Source organism: Maylandia zebra, linkage group LG8 (assembly GCF_041146795.1).
Source record: "Maylandia zebra isolate NMK-2024a linkage group LG8, Mzebra_GT3a, whole genome shotgun sequence".
Taxonomy (NCBI): Eukaryota; Metazoa; Chordata; class Actinopteri; order Cichliformes; family Cichlidae; genus Maylandia; species Maylandia zebra.
Genome location: NC_135174.1, coordinates 25,136,135 through 25,154,892, shown reverse-complemented (window position 1 = coordinate 25,154,892; position 18,758 = coordinate 25,136,135). Strand labels below are relative to the sequence as shown.

The following is an 18,758-nucleotide window of genomic DNA, read 5'->3' as shown; positions in this document are numbered from 1 at the left end:
TGACGTTGCGCGCAAGCGCGGTCGCAACACCGCCTCCGTCGCATGTTTATTGTCGTCATCTTTAAGCTCACGAAGTGTGGCAGACAAGTGATAAGCCACACGTTTACAGGTGAATTTAATGCTGTTGGGACAATCGTTCTGCTCATATTCGACTACATAAGATGTCTTCACTCCTCAAGGTGGATAGTGAAATTAAAACCAAGGTGAGGTTTGGCCTTTTGTGAATTCCAGTTGAGTTTATACTGCGTGTTGTTGTTGCCATGTTCTTTGCTAGCATGTTAGCCACATTTAGTAGCATGATGTGGGAGCTCGGATAAGGCCAGGCTAAGAGCAGCTACCGGCTAACCGGTTTCTTGTTTCCCGCCTACTGCAGTACACCTGTCAAACCTTTCCCCAGGTGTGGTGTCAGGGTGGTGCTAAGCGTAACGGGGATCTAGATAAAGTTTGATTTACAGCCCCCTGTGCTGGGAAAATGGTTGCTGCTACTACGACCACATGCACTGAAGAAGGCCTGAGCTACCAAGTTAGCTAACTCAGCCAGCTGCCGTTCACACCGGCGTTGAGTTACCAATGCTAGAGGTTGTCTCTCACACTGAGGAACCGGTCATGTGTTTAAAACTGGACCAAAATAAAGTTTACTGACGTAAAATGAGTATTTTTTGTTAACTTGGTATTCAAACTCTCGTATATCTGTTTGTGTTTACAGGTCGCTGCTTTCAAGGAACGTATCACCGCAGAAGTAAGTCTCTGTCTTACGTTGTAAATTAAAATATATACATGCAGGAGTTAATCCTGGCTCATAGCGAGCCTTTAGGGGCCTGTAGTTAAGGCATAAAGTGTGCTTCTTTATTTAATGGAAGCCTGCGTCCAGCTATGAGTAAATTAAATCGAACTTACTGAAGGGGGAAACACCAGTCTGGTACTGGTATAACACCTTTTGTTCTATTTGAGCACTCAAAGCACTTTCTATTAAGCCCCATTCACCCAATTGCACGCTTTCTCTCTCTCTCTCTCTCTCACACACACACACACACACACACACACACATGCATGCATACATACATACATACATACATACATACATACATACATTCAAACAGCATTTTTATCTGTACTTGAGCACTGTTTATCTGACATTCACACACACTCACCCACACACACACCCCAGTTGATGGATTGGGGACAACTGGGGTTAGTATCTTGGCAAAGGATACATTAACACATGTAGTGGAGGAACAAGGGATAAATCTACCAACCTTCTGATGTGTAACTAGTGTGCAAACTCACAGATATCAGAATCAGAAACTTTATTGTCATTGTCATGAGAACAACGAAATTAAGAATGGTCCCCGATCATTGCATATAGATGTTTCTATATATGTATAGCTAAATGTGTATATTTGATGAGCACTTTCATACACACCTATTATGACTGTGATGTCCAAGACTCCACTAACACTGCACATTTCTTCCAGGCAGAGGATCTAGTCGCCAATTTTTTCCCAAAGAAGTTACTGGAACTTGACCATTTCCTCAAGGTCAGTTAATTGTACATTCAGCTAAATAAAGTTGGCATAATTTTAAATCTTTGTGAATAGTTGAAACTCATTCCTTCCAATGTATTATTTGGCGTTAAAGTTCATTATTTATTAGTCAGTCTTTATCAGTTGTCCAGAGTTAAAATAGTAACACCCAGGTGCTGTTAAACAAATTCACTTTACGAACTGGTCATCAGCAAACATAAACATCTCTATAAAAGCAAACCATTTGAAGTCCATCATTTTCCAGTGAGGGGGGTTGCTCACTAGGGCTGCCACAAACGATTATTTTGATAGTCGACTAGTCAGCGATTACTTTTGCGATTAGTCGACTAATCAGATCATCATCCATTGAACATACAGCATACAGCTTATTGCACCAGCAGCATCTGCTCTTATATAACTATCATTAGCTTTCAGCTTTAAGTGTTTAAGGTATGTGCTAACTAAAAATAAAGACAAGATGATAGTTTATTAAATTTTAATGACATTTGCAGAGTGTTTCGGTGGAGTTTAATAAACTCCTTGCTATCTAAAATATAACAGGACACCGGAGTAAATTCTCCAGCATCTCACACTTCTGATAATCAGCTGTCTGCTTGACGTTTATTCAGCTGTGTAAAAACTATAACTTTAATCTCAGACAAACCGATTTACTCAGGAACAAATAAAACACTGAAAAAAGCCAAACAACATTTTGAAGTTATCTAAGTGACTTATATATCATGTTTAACCTGAGTAGTGAAAGACGGCGGTGGGTTTGAAAACGATCTGCCGGGAGTCCGTGTTCTCACGGCTCTAGTTAGCCTAGCCCCCGGCTAGCTATCGAGCTAGTGGGTAACAGATGCCTCCGAAAACGTCGGAGCGCTTTTGAAAATATGTGGTGTCTTGATAAACTGAGCAGATATTTGAGGTTTACACAGCTACATTCTCGCCTGAAAATATGTTAAACGTTTATTTTGTGACCCAGAAAGAATAATAAGAATAATATTAAAACCAGCTGCCGCCATTGTTGGAAACTAAGCAGGGCCGCGATGGGCCGCGCTATGAATTCTGGGACACAGTTTCTTCTTCTTCGGGGTTTAACGGCAGCTGGCATCCTTGGACATGCAGTGCTGCCATCTTCTGTTTCAGTCCATTATTACACTCTTAAATCCTACTACTGATTCCTGCGTCTTTTGTGATCTTACAAAGCTTCAAACGACGCGTCGACTATTAAATTAGTCGTCGACGATTTTGATAGTCGACGTAATCGTGACTAGTCGACTAATCGTGGCAGCCCTATTGCTCACAAGAGGAAAACATTGAAATGGCTGGTAATAATCGCAGTTAACTCACCCCCAAGGTCACACTATACAATGTTCAGATGTAATTTTTGTAAGAGTTATATCTCTGACTTTACAGGCCTCAGTTAGAATGTGAAATGTTAAAGTGCATGACAGCACAATTAAAGACCGGACTAGTATGGCTTGTTTGTAAGATTTGCTGGGAGAAGGCTCTTCAGCCACAGGACCTGGCCACCTTCCAGTCACAGAGTCGACCATGAACTCCTCTCTGTCCTAAAATAGATTCAAATGTGAGGCCATCTGTTTAACAGCTAAAGTTGGGTCACAAAAGACAATGATCTTCAACAGAATGAGCGAAAAAGAGAGAATAAGGTGTTTTGTGTGGCAGGGATTTATGAGACTGTGTATTAGTAAATAGCTGCAAACCTTAATGAAGTGAAGCAGCATATAAAGAGTGGGCAAAAATTCCTCCTGTGAGAGACTGATATCATACAGAAAACCATTCAGGTTGTTGCTGCTAAAGGTGGTTCTACAAGCTATTGAATCATGGTGTGGTCTTAGTTTTTTCTCACACTGCTTCTGTCCTATCGCTTGGTTATTGTTGACTACATAATGACATAATCATTTGAAGTCTTGGACATTACTATATATGTCACTACATAAGTCATATGTAGTTCTTCTGTGTTTGTATTCATCTGTTTTTTTTTCAAACCTTCTAGATCATCTTTTTTGATGTCCTGACATGTGAAATAGATTAGATTTGGCAGCAGATGTGCTTTCTTCTTACCATGTCTGTATATTTATATTTGTACCATGTCTGGCAACTAATATTCTCATTTTTTTTCAGGATCCAAGCATAAACATCACTGAACTGAAGGAAATTCACTCAGACATAAATCTGCCAGTGCCAGATCCCATCTTGTTCTCAAATCTCCACGACGGACTAGATGCGGTGAGGATCCATTTTAGAGTTCGATTTCGTATGGTTACGGTAACTGTTGGTAAGGCAAGGATGAGAAGTTGTTGCTAACTGTTGCATCTCTCTCACAGCAAAATGCCAAAAAGAGGAAGCTGGAGGATGGAAGTGGGGATGACATGGGTAAGTACAGCTTTGCTAGCTGAATATTTAGTCTGTATTTTATGTATTTTTAACTTTTAACTTTTTACTCCTTTATCAGTGACTGGCACCAAGGTCTTTGTCATGCCTGATGGGATGATGAAGAGTAATGCAAACCTTGTTGATCTTATTGAAAAGGTCAAGCCCGAGATCAGGACACTCATAGAAAAATGTAACACAGTAAGTAAGAGCTCTAAAGTCCTTCATCTAAGTAAGTTATTTTGGCCATTTGGTATCCCCAGCAAGGAGCCATGAACTTACAACAAAGCTAGGAATGTGTGACAAATGAAGGCTTATTAAGAGAAACAGGAGAAGCAAGGCACAGATTTAAGAGTTGGGACTGAAAACAAGCAAAGGGTATTGAATTTGTTCTTTATATAAGATGACTATCACATGCTCGGCATCAGCTAAAATGCTGTTGGCGTAAGTGTTTACTTGTCAGATGTTGCATCCTCTTTTCTTAGCTATATTTGTCTCTTTCTGCAGGTTAAAATGTGGGTTCAGCTCCTCATCCCCAGGATAGAGGATGGGAACAACTTTGGGGTGTCAATCCAGGAGGAGACAGTAGCTGAACTCAGAACAGTTGAAGGGGAGGCTGCATCTTACCTCGACCAGATATCAAGGTTTGCAGAACCTTGCAGAAATCCCAATCTCATATGAACATCCCGGCTTTGGGATTTGTCTTTAAAATGTGAAGTCGCTTTCATGTTAAGAGACCATTTTTGTCTTTCTTCCGTACTTCCAGATACTACATCACAAGGGCAAAGCTGGTTTCTAAAATAGCAAAATATCCACATGTGGTAAGTGAATAGCTTTAGTATTAGAAAGTAAAAAGCTATATAAGTTATACTATAGAAGTCTATCAAATGCTAAGAAATTAACTATTTTTTTTAAACAATTTCTTTCATTTAAGAGTTTTTCCTTTATACATATAAACAAAAGGAGAAGAGAAGGATTACAGATGATTTGTACATTTGGGATAATTAACCTATACACTTAGGGCTGTAAAATAACTATTTGCATTTTTTATAAGAAATATTGAAAGAGAAAGCCTTTAAAAATATGTGGTCTTTGGTTTTAGGCTGTAAACGGTGACATCTAGTGGTTTACAACATATATAGCAGCCAGTTGCAGCTGGCCCTCATGCCACCCTCATGGAGTCAGTTTCTGACTGTTAGATCATTAACATCCAAACCAGTGGCCCACTCAAGGTCTTTTTGTAAAGGCTGTGGCAGTGTTCTTCCTCACAGAAAGGAGCAGATGTAAGTGTTGCTGAGTTTAAAGCAGAGTGTGTTTGTATATCTGGAAGAATTTAAAGCATGTGTATGAAACAATTTTTGTATCGGTCACCCTTGAAAAAGATTTTAATCTCAAGGTGCATCGTGGTTAAATAAAAGTTGATTGAAATGTCTTGTTGCAAAATTGAAAGTTCTTATTATCAATTATCCTTTAGTGAAATGACAAACTCTGATATCAGCCTATCTGCTAAAATTTCCACTGACTTCGGCAGTTCTGTTTTATATTTAAAAGAAGATGTACAATTAAAAATAAACATAGAATCAACTTTTTTAAACAGGAGGACTATCGGCGCACAGTAACCGAGATTGACGAGAAGGAATACATCAGTCTGAAAATCATAGTTTCGGAGCTCAGAAATCAATACGTATGTTGTGGCCTTCATTATTTATCAGCATCTATTTATACTTGCCTGTGTTCAGAAAGCAGAATAACCGATATGTTTGCTTGTTTCCAGGTAACGTTACACGACATGATCCTGAAGAACATCGAGAAGATCAAGAGGCCTCGAAGCAGTAATGCTGACGCTTTGTACTGATGTTCATCCAGCTGTCTCTGCATCCACCCACCCCACGCCGTCTGCCCCCTCGTCTCTTCACCATGCCTGTTGAGCAACAGTAGCCGGGCCCCGGTCCGCAGGACTACAGCTAGACATTCACCTTCTCCAATACAATCAAGACAGCCCAATACAAAGACATAGCTTCTATAGATGGACACATGTTTTGTTTTGTTTGTTTTAATTGTAAAATATTGTTTTTAAACCGTTTGAAGAGTATTCACTCAGAAAATGGGGAGACAGATCATAAGCCCTTTTCAGACATGCGCCAGATATCATTGCTATTAAACTGATGGCAGTTTGTCATGCACTCATCAATTTTGTGTTAATGTTCCTCATGTTTGTTCGTAATTTACAGAGAAGTTCTTGTATGCATGCGATATGTGGCAGCTAGTATTATCAGTATAAGCGGTGAAGTGTCACCACACTTGCAGCTCTTTCTGAGTGCAGGGCCTCTGTGTATGTGCAAGGAGCTGTACCCCGTCATTCCCACTCGGGCTCGGAAAGGATAAAACTCCTGGGTTAGTAATCCCAGATGAATGATTTAATTGGTGCTGATGAGATAAAATACTATTAAAATGGTCTTATTGCCGTTCAGGACCTGGGCATGCCTGTCTGCTACCGCATGAATTCAGGATTTTGCAGAGTGAATAAAAGTTTTAAGCAGTCTGGTTCGGTAAAGTTAAGATGGCTGTTTATTTGAAAAGTGCATGTCTGAAAGGGGCTTCTGATATCAAAAAGCGCTTTGTATTTTTTAATTTTAATTAAACATTTTGTCCTCAGATCCTCGTGAACGGCCTCATTTGTAGCTCTTAAATATTCAGAGCAAAGTGGTTTGTCATTATTGCTGCCCATTATTTGTTACTGTTTTAATTATTTTGTCTTATATTGGACTCCTGCTGCATCATCAGTACAGTAGTTCATAGGAAATGCAAAACATGCTGTTAAGTTGTTCTGCAAATGTTAGATATTGCGACGTGTAGATATCACAAAATATGAAAACGATGCAAGTTTTAAGTCGTGGGCTTAAATGATTTCAGTGAAAATTCACGAGTCAAAAGCTTCTTTTATGTTGGAGCATTCATTGTATTGAATAAAAGACTGTTTTTTGATAAGACTTTTGGAGGCATGTTGTAGGGTTTTGTTTTGTTTTTTATTTTTCTTTTGAAGTTTGAAGCAAAACATCAGATAGTGGTGTGACATGGATACAATGTTTCCTCTTGACCTGCAGATGTCGCTGTGGCTTGTAAGTGCTTGCTAGTTTAAGCCAAGGTGTAAAGGTCCTGACTTTTGTGTGTTTAAATATCAAATCCTTTGTCCCATGTGCATTTATTTCACACAGAAGTCAGCATCCCAAATATATATAAACGCAAATCCACAGTTTAAAAATTAAAGATCAAGTGGTGCTTAATGGGATCACACTGAATGGGTGTCAGATAGGAAGGTTTTGAGGCAGCTTTACTCACATGTTAAGCAACTCAAAACTTGAGATTCCTAAAATTTAACTAACCAGCAGATTATGATATAGATTAATTGGCTACTTTATTAGGCGCACTTTTTCAACTTCTCATTAAGAGAAATATCTAATCAGACAACTGCATTGCAGCAACTCGACACTTTCAAGTATGCAGACATGGTCAAGAGAGCCAATTGAAGTTCAACCTGATTATCAGAATTGGGGGCGGGATCATTTAAGCAGCTTTGAATGTGAATGTTGATGCTACACAGGCTGGTCTGAGTATTTCAGAAAGTGCTGACTGCTAGGCGGTTCCTACACAACCACCTCATGTTTACAGATGATGACTGAAAAATAGAAAATATCCAGTGACCGGCAGTTCTGTTGGAGAAAATGCCAAAGGTCAGAAGAGAATTGAAAAGAAACTGAAATAACTCCTTGTAATAACCAGGTAGAAGAACATATTGAACCTTGAAGCTGCAGCAACAGCAGGAGATCACATTGGTCAACACTCCTGTCAGCCAAGATTGGGAAAGTGAGACTACAGTTCACAGACTGGAAAAACATTGCTGCATTTCTGCTGCACATAGTAAGGTCAGAATTTGGTGCAAACATCATAAAAGCACGGATCCAGCCTACCTTATGGTTCAGGTTGACGGTGGTGATGTAATCAATACCTGAGCATTGTTTCTGACCATGTCCATCTTTTTATAACCACAGTGACCCATCCTCTGATTGTTGCTTCTAGCAGGAGAACGCCCCGTGACACAAAGCATATGTTTCGTTTTTTAAATTATTTATTATGGCATTTTTTTTAGCCTTTATTGATAGAGAGACTCTGAAGTTAGACGGGGAAGCAGGCAGAGATAGAGGGGAAGAGATGTAGTTACAGTTTTGTGTTTGTCATTAGCTTTTTTTAACATTTGGTATTGTTGTGGTATTGTTTTTACTTCTGTTTAGTTTTGATTAATTAGTTCAGTTTGTATTAATTTGGTGCTAGTTTTAGGTTTAAGGCATAATATGGGAATTGTATATGTCAGAGGTAAGTCTTACACACTTGCACTCTTTGCAGTTAGACTAACACCCAAAGTTTAATGCTTTTCTTAACTTTGAAAAGCTGACAAGGGGCATGAAGGACTTCACTGATCAGACTAGACTGTGCATATTTGTGAAGCGTGTTTTTTGAAGCACCTTTTATGCCGACACTTCTTTTTATTTATTTATTTGGTCCAGAGCTGCATCTTTAAGTAAATATAGAAAAGGTTATGTGAGGATGAGAAGATATTGAGGAGAACAACCAAGGCGAGCTGACTATTGTGACTGTAAACTAATGTAAACAGTTACTCAACGTCCCTGACGTAGTTGTGAGGTCTATACCCTCTGTCCCCCTGCCTCCTAGTCACACAAACGCAATGCAGCGTACCTGTACAAAGAACTCCCATATAGCTTCTTGAGATAAGAACCGGAAATAACTAGAACAGCGTAAGAAGACAATGAGATAAAATGATCAAAAAAGGAGCACTTAATCCTGTTAAGATTAAGTATGATTTATTTTGTAAAACAGTGCAATGCTGATCAAACCTTTGAGGCATGATAACGTGGGGCTGTTCTCAAAAACAATGCCATATAATGACAGTCTCTATCTGCTTTATTAAGCTATGTTACAGTTTGGTTGTTCCAAGCTCTTCCAAGAATGCTTCTTTGGTAGATTAAGTCTCTTTATGTAATCCCAGACTGGCTCCATGATGTTTAGATCTACGAGATCTAAGTTATCTGATGCAGGACTTCATGTCCAGCAAAGTTACCACAGCGACTACCTTCAGTTTCCTACTTTTTCTCATTACCACAGCAACTTTAGGTGACCTATGATTGCATTCAGTTGGACTTTACGTTGCAGTTTCACAATGTAATTAGCGGTTTTATAGAGGTGTGTCTGTGATAATATGATAGTGACCTTTGTTTGCAATCCTGCTGATCTCAGTACCATACATCCAAAGCTGCTTCGATGGTTCGTCACCTGAGCAAGGTTCTATTTTTAAAGCCTTATGAGGCCCACGTGTTGTCGGCAACGCTTTCTGCCCCTTGACCCTTCATGTACCTTTGAAAGCGCATGGCTGTGGTGCGAGGCAGTGTCACTATGTGGGACTGCCGAGTGAGTGGAGCATGCTCTGGTTAATATTTAATGGTTGTTCTGGCCAGAGAATTAATCAGTATCAGTCTGAGACATACTGAGAAAACTGCCAGGGCTGCACCGCACTTCTCAAATAAGCACGAAAACATGATTACAAGAAACAGTTTTTATTTGTTTAAAAAATACTTTTTTTGCTGAGGTGGTGGCTGCGTGTATGTGTAAAAATCTTTATCTCATATATACTGTGGGTGTTAAAGAAGCTTACAATATTACAGACACTGAAAAGACAGTTATTCTAAACATGAAAACATGACTAAATGTAATTTGATGGACAAAAATAAACCATTGTTCAATTTCAAGGAGGTTAATTGTAATAATTGTAGCAGAAGTCCCAATAAGACCATTTAGAAAACAATTATTAGAAAACATTTGTAGAAAATGTTCATATTTTACTTAAACCCAGCTAAATTAGAAGGCTGCTAGCACTTTGTAGGTCCAGGAAAGATTGAGCTTAGCTTAGCATATCCAAAAAAACAAGACCACTTTTTGTGTTTTACTTTAACCCTTTATTGCTCATACCGTGAAGGGGACGCTTCTTATTTCTTCAAATTGAACAAATGTGGTCTATCAGTGAGCTTTACAGCAATTATCTGAAAGTGCTAGTTGGGTGTCTACGTCCTTTTTCTGTCCCTAAGTAGTCTAGATTCTGGGAATGGTAACATCCAATTAAATGTTATTGTTCCAATCAGTAAAGTAGCCTTTTCCCTCTGCTCCTAAATGGTAACAAGGCCAGCACAATATCTTCAGGCATTCCAAAAACTCTATAGCAAGTTTCCTAGATATGGAGTTAACCTAGACCCAGATTAAAACAGAAAAAAAAGTGAACAGTACAGATGAGGCTTAATCCATGTCTATTAAAAATGAGAAGTAAGAATCCTTGTAAATATAGAACATTAATCCTCCAGTTGCCTTAAAGCTACAAGTTTTTGCCTTCTGTCTTTACAGGGTAAATCTTGCTGAGAGCCCAAGGCACCAAAGTAGTTGGGATTAAAAGTGCAACGGCACTTTTACCAAAGGAAAGGGCATAGAAAGTCATATGGTTTTCAGGGGAAAATGTCCATCCATCTAACAGGTGAAGCAGGGATACAGAGATGACAATACATCCAATCCTCAAAGGGGCGCTCATAATCCTCATCTTGGTTGTCTTGTAGAACGGTGAGTGCAGACCGAGGCCCAGACCAAACAGGCTGCCCATGTTCCGCAGGAGGCTAGCAAAGGGGGCAGAGTCTAGGTGAACCCACTCTGGCCTGATGCACCACTTCTGGGCTTTCTCCATGGTCCACAGCAGGTCCACATCCAGAGCTTTAAGGAGCACATAAAAGCCAACAGCAAAGGAGGTGAGGAAGAGGGTAATTAAGAAGTACTTCTTCAGGCTTGCGCTGTAGATCCATTTCTCCTTGGAAACAACTTCAGCTACCAGTGTGCCTAAGACGAAAACAGACAAGGTGGTTTATTAAACAGGGACAATGCGTAACATGTACACTCAATAAAACAATATTTGAAGTTAAAATGGTCTAAATATATCATATTTTTGTAATTTTGAGATTGCATTTACACCTGAGCCATATTTTAATTCTTCTTCTACAATATTTCTTTGTTTGATCTTTGGCATTTGCTCCTAAAAATATGATATTGGTAGTTGTAGGCTACATAATCACTCAGTAAACTTAATTTCCAACCCTCGCAAAATGTTTTTATGAAAATTCTGCACATCAAAGTCTTTGTAAAAGTCAACACTTTATCGACTAGAGTTCTTTAGATGGACTGACCTGTAATGATTCCTGCAATAACCTGGTGTGGGAAGTGAGCAGCCATGTAGACCCTGGAAATGCATACCACCAGCTCGACCAGGCCCATTAGCATCCACAGGCCTATATACAAAAATCTGACAGGGACAACACTGATTGTAGGTGCACAGAACCTAAAGACTCCAGAGAGCCAGAAAAGGTGATTGTATTAACACAGACTCACCTGTATAGCAATGGGGGGCACTGTTTTTCTCTTGCAATAGAGAGCAGTGCTGTTACCATGACATACCAGACACCAGCTGCGCCCATGGCATGACCTGAAGGACTTCCTGCAAAGAAAGAAATTGGGCTTAGTATTTTCTAATTTAGAGTGAAAACCGATCAGTCGGTTCTTCATCTATCGTGACGACCAATCCTCGTCAGACTGGTGACCAGAGTAAGCGCAACACCAAGTCTGAGGTGGTTTGAATATGTCATATTTTGCTGAAAGTTGTTGGTATCTTTTATCTTTTTCTTTCAGTTTCCAGAACGTTTAATATGTTCTGGAAACTGAAGACTGAAGAAAAACACTTGCACCTTGTTACCTTCCCTTCTACTATTAGTATAAGGACAGAGATCTCTCAAAGAAACTGGAGCAAGATAAAAGGCACTACAAGTTTATTACCTATTTATCACCATTAAAGTCATGCCCATTCACAGAAAGTCGTGTACAGTTGCCAATTGTTACAGCTATCACCTGGCAATGATATACTGGAGTATTTATCAGACTAATTGTGTACTGTGCCAAATAAATCTTATCATTCTATTATGACAGACTAGTTCTGTTCAGTTTTCATGCGGTCCGCATGCCTGTCATGAGCTCTACCTGGTCCAGTTTCACATGTGATGGGGAACTGCTGGAGTGAAGGGGCCGGTCCTGCTCCATAAAACTTGGTCTCGTGAACCCACCAATAAGGTCTTTCCCCAAATAGAACCCTGCCACAGTGAAACAAAAAAACAGGAAGCAAATCATGCAACCGTTCCTTTTTTTAATGTTTAAGTTTTAAGTTTAATTCAAGTTGGACCCTTTCACCCAGTTACCATTTTAGGACCAAGTTGAGCCAGTCTCCGATGACAGCCACCCAGATGAGCCTGAGTGCCGTGTCCCTCCGCAGGTGGAACCAGATCGGGAACAACCAGAAGAACGTGGTGTGCAGATCGGCCACTGTGGATGCCAGGTCGAACAAACCTTCATATTTGCCATATCTGGTCTGCAGATAGACAGCCAGCTCAACACCCCAGCTGTGTAGAAGATCCATTATATCACAACCCAGACCTCTTTCTGAGGACGATGCTGTGAAAATATTGTCTCTTTATTGGGTTTTTTCTTGGTTAGGTTTCAGCAAAGCTCTTTGAGGCCGTCCTGTCCGTTCTTCCACTGAATGATTCCCACTGGACTTTACTCAAGGCTAGCAAGTTTGTTTAACTTTGCAACGGTGCAGACAGGTCACTTAACCTTTACACCTCAGGGGGCCCCCTTGCTCAAAGCTATCGTAACAAAAAGCAACAGCTGCCCATGGACAGATTGCAGACTTCTAGCAAAGACCCGTTATCTCTACTTGTGCCTGAACCCCAATGTGAGAAACAACAAAATGGTTTTGAACTTTTCGTAAACATATCTCTGGAAACAGAACAAAATATGAGCTCATCTGTGCAGATGTCCCCACCAGACCTTTCTTTCATAAGAGTGCAGTACCTTATGTTCTACCTGCTATCTATTTTTTTCTTTTTCTGTTTTGTCACCAACTATCTCATCAGCTTTGTTTCATCCCAAACTCACTCATTTAATCATTGATCTTCTTGTGTAATATAGAAATAGCTTACTCCATCATTCTGAACGGCGGCATGTTTTCACTAAAAAAATCAATGACATTACTGATAAATTATTAGTGAGAATGTGCAGAATGTGAGAATGTAAGAAGGGAAAATATGAAAAACACGGCTATCCTTTATTAATGCCAAAGTCAAAGCCATGTGGACAAAAATGAAGAAGACGAAGATCACATTTAAAAATAGTCTGTGGGGCAGCAGAAAAAAATCTCTCTGCAAAGTGTTTAATTTGGGTCACACTTGAGGAGGACAGCCACTGATCGATTGACTTCCTCTCTCCTGTGACTCTCTCTGTACAGTGATTCTAAGATACTGATTGACGTTTTGTTTTCCTGTTATCTTCCCAACTTGTTTGTGTGACATGCCTCCCAAACTCTAGTGACTGCCAGTGTTTTATTACACATGCGTAAGGTCCAAAGATCAGCGTGTGCATGCGTTTGGGTAGTGGGTCCGTCCACTATAAAAACAGCCAGCTGTCTCGCTGATAACAGCACTCTCTGTTCTTCCACTCACACATCACTAGACTGAGATTTCTTCCTCTTAACGCTAAGATGCTTAATGCCGTGATGGACGCTGTGCAGGGTTTCGGGGTGAGCAGCACCCACTACCTGCAGACCAACTACAAAGATGCCCAGGGCTTGTTTCTCTGGGTCTCCTGGGCGGCTGATCTGAGGAACACCTTCTTCATCTTCTTCCCCCTTTGGTTTCACCTGCGGGCTTCAGTGGGCATCAAGCTGATCTGGGTGGCTGTGATCGGAGACTGGCTTAATTTAGTGTTCAAATGGTGAGCGTATTTTTTTAACTGATATATAATCGTGTGAAATAAGCTTTCTTTAGACCGTAACTCAATGCATGTTTCTGCTGTCCTCTTCAGGATTCTGTTTGGAGAGAGGCCGTACTGGTGGGTCCACGAGACAGCCTACTATGCAAACTCCGTGCCCCCTCACATTGAGCAGTACCCAATGACCTGTGAGACTGGACCAGGTGAGAGACACCACTGTTCATGCACGGCTGCATTAACTTGCGTGAGGGTAAAAATAAACCGACTCCCATTAGCCCACAGCTCCTCTCACTCTGCATGTGTTCCTGCCTGAAGTTTACTTTGAAGTAAATTGGCCGAATCAAATAAATTATCATTCTAAAGATCTAGATCTTGGCACTCATCCTCAAGATAAAGCCCTAATGCTGTCAGGTGATATTGTGCTTAATTCGTACATATCACAGAAAGAACGTTTCTTTTGTAACCTCTGGTTTCTGTCTGCCTTTCTGTGTGGAGTTTACATGTTTCCCCTGTGACACAGTCCATAAACATGCATGTTATGTTATTTGCAGTTAGGTTATTTGGACAGCAGCCAAATATATGAGCTTATTGAGTTGTTTAAAATCAAGTTAAAATAAAATAGTGGCGATCTTTTTCATTCATTTATTACTTAGGTTAAAACAAACAACAAAACAAAAGAATCTAATGAATGAGCAGTGCAGGTTGCTCTGGCCCACGTGTTAATAACTGCCTTCCTCCGTCTGTCTGTGTTACCTAGGCAGCCCCTCTGGCCATGCTATGGGAGCTGCAGGAGTCTACTACACCCTGGTGACCTCGATCCTCGCCATCATGACCAGCAACAAATCCACAAACAGTCAGTGGTGAGTCTATAACTTTATTTTTCCTTTCTTGGCCCTGCCGATTTTGGTGTTGTTTACCATTTTTCTCCATTCAGAGCTTATCGCTCTGGACACGCTATCTGTTCGGTGCTGGGGTTGATCATTGACTTCTGAGAAGTATTGACTGAAAATAGGGTGTTAAACACGGGTTGTTTTGACGTGCGGGCAGCTGAAGTTCTCATGAGAAGAGAAGAATAAATTTGTTTATTGTTACAGTGCTTCAAAAGATTTTCTTTCATGTAATCTTGAGCTGCTGGAAATCAATGAATCTAAGCTGTGTGAATTTGTACTTCAACAGGTATCTGAAGGCTCTTCTGTGGACGCTTTTTTGTGGGGTCCAGGTGTGTGTCTGCCTCTCTAGAGTCTTTATTGCTGCCCACTTCCCCCACCAGGTCATCGCCGGTCTTATCACAGGTGAGTATTTTTACAGTTTCAGTGAACAGCTGGCTATGCCTCAGTCATTCAGTAAAATATCTAGTCAGAAATATAGTCAGTTATTAAGCCTGCAGCGGTATAATAAGTAACGCAAAATATCCGCCTCTGCTTTCCTAATGTGGATCATTGTTTTCTAGGTATGATTGTGGCTGAGGCCTTTAACAGAACTCAGTGGATCTACAGCGCCAGCATGAAGAAGTATTTCTACACGACTCTGTTCCTCACCTCCTTCGCTGTTGGCTTCTATGTGCTGCTCAAAGCTCTGGGTGTGGACCTGCTGTGGACCATGGAGAAAGCCCAGAAGTGGTGCATCAGACCAGAGTGGGTCCACCTGGACACCACGCCCTTTGCCAGCCTCCTACGCAACATGGGCACGCTGTTTGGCCTGGGTCTGGGCCTGCACTCTCCCCTCTACACCGAAACCAAAAAGAGCAGCAGCCTGTTGGTCAAAGCAGGATGCATCATCAGCTCTCTGCTCCTGCTGCACCTGTTTGACTCCTTCAAGCCTCCTACACATACCGCGGCCCTCTTCTACCTGCTGTCCTTCTGCAAGAGTGCCATTGTGCCACTGGTCACTGTCAGTATCATCCCATACTGTGTGAACCGATCTCTGAGCCAGCACAACAAAAAGGCAGTGTGATCACCAACTTCATATCACAAAGACTAATGAAAAGGAAATCTCTTCCTATTGAAACACATTCCTTTGGTGCTTGTTTTATCCACACTGCCACGTAATCCTCAGGAAAAGCTTTGAGATCAACAGGAAAATGCATTTTGTGTTATTTGGACACTGAACCTTGAACATTGTGTGACACTAAGTGAAAGCACTATCCAGGCTGCCCAGTGACACTCACAAAGAACTATTTTGAATATGCGACAACACGATAATGACGCTTGTCCTGGACGGTCATTCACGACTTCAGTATAGTATTTTAACTGTATTAGTAATGTATTTTTTCAATGTCATAGAAAGTATTTTTGGGACTGTTGAAATATTTTTAAATAAAAATTTTGTAAATGTTAAAAAAAACGATTTGGTTCATTTTTAAAAATGTGCAATTACTGGAATGTTCCTTTAATACTTGACTAATGACCATTTTCTTCCACTTAGACTAAGACTTAGATTTATTCTGTTTTTCTCACCAGCGCTGGAATATCTGTTAGCGTATTTTTTTAATATGTGCACCACAATTTAAAAAAGTCACCGATTCCAAATTTTACTCAGATACTCAGCTTTCTTAAAAAAAAAATCACACAATAAGTATAATATTCAGAATAATCTCAATTAAAAGAAAATAAGCAGAAAACAAACACTTTTAACTCATTATTTACAATTTATTATCATTGCACAGTCATGCACTGTACAACAGTACAATGAAATTGGAGTACTGTCCCACATCAGTGCTAAAAGAAAAGAAAGCAGTAACCACCAATAAATAACACATATGCAGAATAAAATATACTATATGTGCAGAAATTAAAGGTACAGTAGGTGCAGAGATAAAAAAAAATACATACACAAATATTAAAAGGGGCTCATCAGTTTAATCCAGGGGTGTCAAACATAAGGCACCAAGGCCATAATTGGCCTGGTGAAGACTCAAATCCAGCCAAGTGGACAGTTTTTAGATCATATGAAGCAATGTATAGATTTTAAACGTAATACTAAAAAGTATGTTCAGTATTTTCAGTGTTTTCACGTTTTACAGCTTTTCCTATTGATAAAGACGTCCTACCCTCATTGTCATTCATCCTACACCAAAATAATAAACAATTAAATGATAGGAAAGTTACTGTTAGTCACAGTAAACTAACAAAAAACGTTATATTTTATAATTACAGGGCAGTGCAATGAACTATCCATACGTCTTTCTGTCATCATACACATTTATCAAGAGAAGAGAAGAGAATAAAGTTTAGACAATAAAACAACAAAACGATAAAAGTTGAAATGACATAAAAGTAAATTGAATGAATTACTAATTACATACAACTTTAAAATGCTTACTTACTTTTTTGTTAGAAAAAAACAACAGAAAATTGTTATATTCACACACACACACACACACACACACACACACACACACACACACACACACACACACACACACACACACACATAAACATTTTTTAAATGGGTTACATTTTATTCATTCTTATTTTTACATTAACTACAATTCTAATACTCCAATATATAATGTTGTTTAAAATGCAATATTTTTCTCTGAATCATAGCATCTACTTTAAGTAAATTCTTAAAGTAGATGAAAATGAAAGTACTAAGTACTTAAATGTACTTACATGTACTTATTCTATCCTGCCTCCATTTGGATATGCAAATCAAACAATATAGTTTGATAAATTAGCCTGCTTAGGCTGCTGCCCCCGCGACCCGGTCCCGGACAAAGCGGATGAAAATGGATGGATGGATGGAAATTAGCCTATAGTGGAGAAAAATGCATGCACTGGCATAAAATTGGACAGTTTTTTAATATGTTTTTACATCGACACATATTAGATCCATAGGAATTTAATACAGTTAAGAAGAAGCTGAACACCTGACATGATCCTTCATTATCTTTGTTGTTGTTTTTTCCCCTCTTTTGCCAGAGACACAAATAAAAGCTCACTGTTTAAAGACATTTCCAGCTTTGCTCTATTATTGGATTCCTATGGGATCAGATAAGCAGTAAATCTTGAACACTGAAGAACAGACCTGATGTTGAATAGATCAAGAATATACTCGCTCGTCCTCACGTCCCCTCCAGAGACCCCGTGTCCCATTTGGCTGTTGTATAACCTCATATGATAAAGATAACATTTCGGGATGATATCAATAATTAACTCAGATCCGTTATCTCGACTTGCAGTGATGACAGCGATTTCCCACGTCATACCCGTGTCTGTGGGCCCGTCAGGCACACGGGGCCGAAAGTGCACACTGAACATTCAATATTTGCCATTCTGTGTTTTGCATAATACACACGTGACATGCCTGATGAACAGTTAAGTGGGACACAAGAGGAAAAACACCAAGTAAAGTGAGATTTGCTGCAGTTGCATAAAAATGCATAAAGTTTGATAGAAAATTTAATTTAATAAGAATTTGTCCGATATCACAAAGCGGTAGAGTTTTGCTAAACATCCGCGCAGACATAAAGAGACAAAGACGGTGGCTGGATTGTCATTGGCAAATTTGTGCATTAAAAAATCAGGAATGAGAATAACAAGCTCTCAAAATCGATGCAATCACTGAGTCTGTCACATTCTTCATTTGGCGCGGGTGTGTACCTCAATGACGCACATGGATGCGCTCACGCAGTTCCTAATACCCACTAACTGCATCTCTCTCAGACACGGGAGGTCTGGACGCTCAAAAGAAAGGTGTGTGTGACGGAGAGATGCAGGTAAATATTAAAGTCCCAGCTAAAACGGAAAAATATCGGGAAGAATGTTCAGTTGGTCCTCTTGGTGCATCTGCTGTACCGTTATATGCAGGATGTCTCACTTCCCTTTACTCTCATCAGTCACTTTATTAGGTAACTTGTTCAACTGTTAGAGGGTATTGCAGCACCCTCTGTCGCACAAGTAAGACATCGCAGCACCT

The 18,758-nt window shown here is 39.9% G+C and overlaps 3 protein-coding genes across 4 annotated transcripts; 2 read left to right on the top strand and 1 right to left on the bottom strand.

The window, feature by feature from the left end:
* Positions 1–15: 15 nt before the first annotated feature.
* On the top strand, positions 16–6,910 carry psme3 (proteasome activator subunit 3). 2 transcript variants are annotated; one of them, XM_004556774.6, is made up of 10 exons: positions 18–203; positions 707–739; positions 1,476–1,538; positions 3,672–3,776; positions 3,875–3,923; positions 4,003–4,121; positions 4,428–4,564; positions 4,687–4,741; positions 5,518–5,604; positions 5,695–6,910. In XM_004556774.6, the coding sequence occupies exons 1-10, from the start codon at positions 162–164 to the stop codon at positions 5,773–5,775; spliced, it is 771 nt and encodes a 256-aa protein (XP_004556831.1). In that variant the 5' UTR covers positions 18–161; the 3' UTR covers positions 5,776–6,910. The 2 variants fall into 2 exon arrangements, with proteins under 2 accessions (XP_076743801.1, XP_004556831.1); XM_076887686.1 differs by lacking the exons at positions 5,518–5,604; positions 5,695–6,910 and adding an exon at positions 5,023–5,495 and having other exon boundaries at positions 16–203.
* A 2,621-nt stretch (positions 6,911–9,531) lies between these two features.
* Positions 9,532–12,803, bottom strand: g6pc1a.1 (glucose-6-phosphatase catalytic subunit 1a, tandem duplicate 1). Its single transcript, XM_004556773.5, has 5 exons — positions 12,269–12,803; positions 12,054–12,163; positions 11,412–11,517; positions 11,210–11,325; positions 9,532–10,865 (listed from the first exon to the last, which is right to left on the bottom strand). The coding sequence occupies exons 1-5, from the start codon at positions 12,484–12,486 to the stop codon at positions 10,357–10,359; spliced, it is 1,059 nt and encodes a 352-aa protein (XP_004556830.1). The 5' UTR covers positions 12,487–12,803; the 3' UTR covers positions 9,532–10,356.
* A 730-nt stretch (positions 12,804–13,533) lies between these two features.
* Positions 13,534–16,181, top strand: g6pc1a.2 (glucose-6-phosphatase catalytic subunit 1a, tandem duplicate 2). The gene is made up of 5 exons (XM_004556772.4): positions 13,534–13,841; positions 13,932–14,041; positions 14,596–14,698; positions 15,015–15,130; positions 15,289–16,181. The coding sequence occupies exons 1-5, from the start codon at positions 13,609–13,611 to the stop codon at positions 15,789–15,791; spliced, it is 1,065 nt and encodes a 354-aa protein (XP_004556829.3). The 5' UTR covers positions 13,534–13,608; the 3' UTR covers positions 15,792–16,181.
* Positions 16,182–18,758: the final 2,577 nt, after the last annotated feature.

Coding starts and splice junctions, on each gene's coding strand:
- g6pc1a.1 (XM_004556773.5), bottom strand. CDS start 12,486: ATGGATCTTCTACACAGCTGGGGTGTTGAGCTGGCTGTCTATCTGCAG. Junction 12,164..12,268: donor CTCAACTTGGTCCTAAAATG/GTAACTGGGTGA, acceptor TCACTGTGGCAG/GGTTCTATTTGGGGAAAGAC. Junction 11,518..12,053: donor CACATGTGAAACTGGACCAG/GTAGAGCTCATG, acceptor CTTTCTTTGCAG/GAAGTCCTTCAGGTCATGCC.
- g6pc1a.2 (XM_004556772.4), top strand. CDS start 13,609: ATGCTTAATGCCGTGATGGACGCTGTGCAGGGTTTCGGGGTGAGCAGC. Junction 13,842..13,931: donor CTTAATTTAGTGTTCAAATG/GTGAGCGTATTT, acceptor TGTCCTCTTCAG/GATTCTGTTTGGAGAGAGGC. Junction 14,699..15,014: donor AAATCCACAAACAGTCAGTG/GTGAGTCTATAA, acceptor GTACTTCAACAG/GTATCTGAAGGCTCTTCTGT.
- psme3 (XM_004556774.6), top strand. CDS start 162: ATGTCTTCACTCCTCAAGGTGGATAGTGAAATTAAAACCAAG. Junction 3,777..3,874: donor TCCACGACGGACTAGATGCG/GTGAGGATCCAT, acceptor TCTCTCTCACAG/CAAAATGCCAAAAAGAGGAA. Junction 4,742..5,517: donor TAGCAAAATATCCACATGTG/GTAAGTGAATAG, acceptor TTTTTTAAACAG/GAGGACTATCGGCGCACAGT.